The 2,268-nt window shown below is 49.3% G+C and overlaps 1 protein-coding gene across 1 annotated transcript in view; it reads left to right on the top strand.

Moving 5' to 3' along the window:
• The first annotated feature begins 297 nt into the window (after positions 1-297).
• Positions 298-2,268, top strand: part of Fastkd3 (FAST kinase domains 3) — a 20,139-nt gene continuing 18,168 nt past the window's right edge. Inside the window, exons 1-2 of the mRNA XM_023704898.1 lie at positions 298-319; positions 530-2,060. Of these exons, the coding sequence (XP_023560666.1) occupies positions 620-2,060 (1,441 nt within the window). The 5' untranslated portion in view covers positions 298-319; positions 530-619. The remainder of the gene's footprint in view (positions 320-529; positions 2,061-2,268) is intronic.

Genomic DNA, 2,268 nt, shown 5'->3' with positions numbered 1-2,268 from the left:
GCCCTGCCTGCCTGCCTCCCTCCTCGACCTTCCTCCGCTGTTACTCTGTTTCTCTCCCTGTTTGATCCTTCCTGGGTCTTCGCCGCATTCTAAGTGCGTCCCGGGCTTTTGGGCGCGGGCGCGGGCGCGTTCGCCGTGGCCTGCCTTGTCCGAGTTTTGCCTTCTGCCCTCACCCCAAGCGAGTGGTTTCAATCAGAGGCAGTCCCCGCCAAGCCCAGATTCTCCTGAATCTGGTAGCAGAATGCCCCAATCGTCTCCAGGCTGGTGTCCTGGAAGCCTCCCCTTACTAGCAGCGCGAAGGAGGCAAAGTACTTTCCAGGTAGTTGAATACCTTCCTCAGCTATATGGTAATAAAAGTATTTCGTTCGCGTGGGGTGGTGCACAGTGCCTGGCAAGGGATCGTGATGGCTGTTTGTTGGCAGGGGAGGGGTTAGTGCACTTCGGAAAAATACAAGAAACACAGAACCTGATTTTTAGTTGCTCCTATTTTAGTAAGAATTGTTTATTATCTGTGTGTCCTTGTCCTTAGATTCGTGAGTACTGATGTCTTAGTGAGTGACGTTTGCATCGTATTTGATCTTCTCCCTTATAAATCGAGAAGAGCTCAGAAGCAGATGGCATGGCGTTGACCTCCTTGTGGAGGAGGAACTTCTGCCAGCTAGCTGATGTCCGGGTGTGTGGAGCGCTGGCTGCTCGGAGAAGTGGCCCTGCAAATCGCGGCCGCAGGGTGGCCAAGGGGCGTCTGCGTGCTTGGTTCTGTTCACTGCAGCCCGGATCTTGCAGGGTGGTGTCCTATGCTGCCTGTGGGAAAAAGTTCCATTCAGGAAGTGGGAATGACCTTCACCCCCTCAGTGAACAAGGACTTTCTCAAGCATGCAACTGGGACAGGCTTGACCAAAACCTTAACAAGGAAGACGAGCGGATGTTTTACAGGACGCTGAACAGCCTGTCTTCGTGGGAAGAGGTGTTAAGTTTCATCAGCACGCTGGACATTTTGCCCGATACTATGGCAGCAGGAGCTTTACAGCGCATTTGTGAAGTGGCAAAAGGAGACAGAGACCAAGGACTGCCAAAGGGAATACTGGAGAATGGCCTCTTTCAAGCTTTGTGCTTTCGGTTTGAAGAGCAACCCACACGTCTGTCGAGCACCGGCTTGGTGACTGCTTTGCAAGCCCTGATTCTGATGCCTGTGGACCACCAGAGTGGCCTGATCCTGAATCTGGTAGCAGAATGCCAGAATCGTCTCCAGGCTGGTGTCCTCGAAGCCTCCGATCTTTGTATTCTTGGGGAAACTCTGATTAGACTGCAAGGGCCAGGTTGTGTGGCGCTCGAACTGATTCTACATCAATTGCAGGGCAAGAAACTGGAAACGTTTACCCCCGAAAATATTGTGGCCACTTACAGACTACTGCAGACCTGTGCTGAGAAAGTAGACCAACACCAGACATTTTTAAATAGGATAAACAACTTCTGTCTTTCAGTTGTTTCCTACCTGAGTCCCAAGTCAGTTAGCCAAGTGCTGGCTGCCCTCGTGGCTCTTGATCAAACTCAAGTGCTCCCTCTGATTATAAAATTGGGTAAATGTGTCGTGAGGCACATTCCTCGTTTCACCAGTGAAGAACTCGGGAAAGTCTTGGAGGCTTTCAAATATTTTGGACACAGTGATCGGTTTTTTACAAGCGCCCTAGAGCAGCATGTAGCTGCACACTGCCTCAGCCTGGATCCTGAAGTGGTCAGTAAAGTCACAGAGTACTGCAGTAGGAGACTGATTCTTTCAAAACCCATTCTTAATGCAGTGGCAGAAACTTTTGTTTGCCAATCAGAAAAGTTTTCACCTCCTCAGATTGCTGAATTAGTTGAACCATTCGGCAAACTCAATTATTTGCCACCAAACGCCCATGCTTTCTTTAGGAAGCTAGAGAATGTGCTGTTCAGTGATTTCCATCGTTTTCCACCCAAAATGCTCCTACGAGTTCTCCATTCCTGTTCACTTGTCGAATGCCATCCAGTCAACTTTATGGCAAAAATATTCAGCCCTTTCTTTCTTCAGCAGCTGCAAGGTGAGTTGGTTATTCTGATAGTTGGCAAAATTAGCATTGTAATTTGTGCTGTTTGCAGACCACGTAGCTACTGTTTCTGTGTGCTACTCGTATTTTTTCTTTCATAAAACCATGAAGGAGTGATCTGTGGTTACAGACGCTAGCATCAGCACCAAGCTACAAAAGGCTGGAAGCATGGAGAGTGGGCGGGAGGCAGTGTCACATAGAC

The sequence above is a fragment of the Octodon degus genome, unplaced genomic scaffold (genome assembly GCF_000260255.1).
Source record: "Octodon degus isolate 3935 unplaced genomic scaffold, OctDeg1.0 scaffold00008, whole genome shotgun sequence".
Classification (NCBI taxonomy): domain Eukaryota; kingdom Metazoa; phylum Chordata; class Mammalia; order Rodentia; family Octodontidae; genus Octodon; species Octodon degus.
Note: the sequence above shows the minus strand (reverse complement) of the source record. Positions and strands in the feature narration are given on the sequence as shown.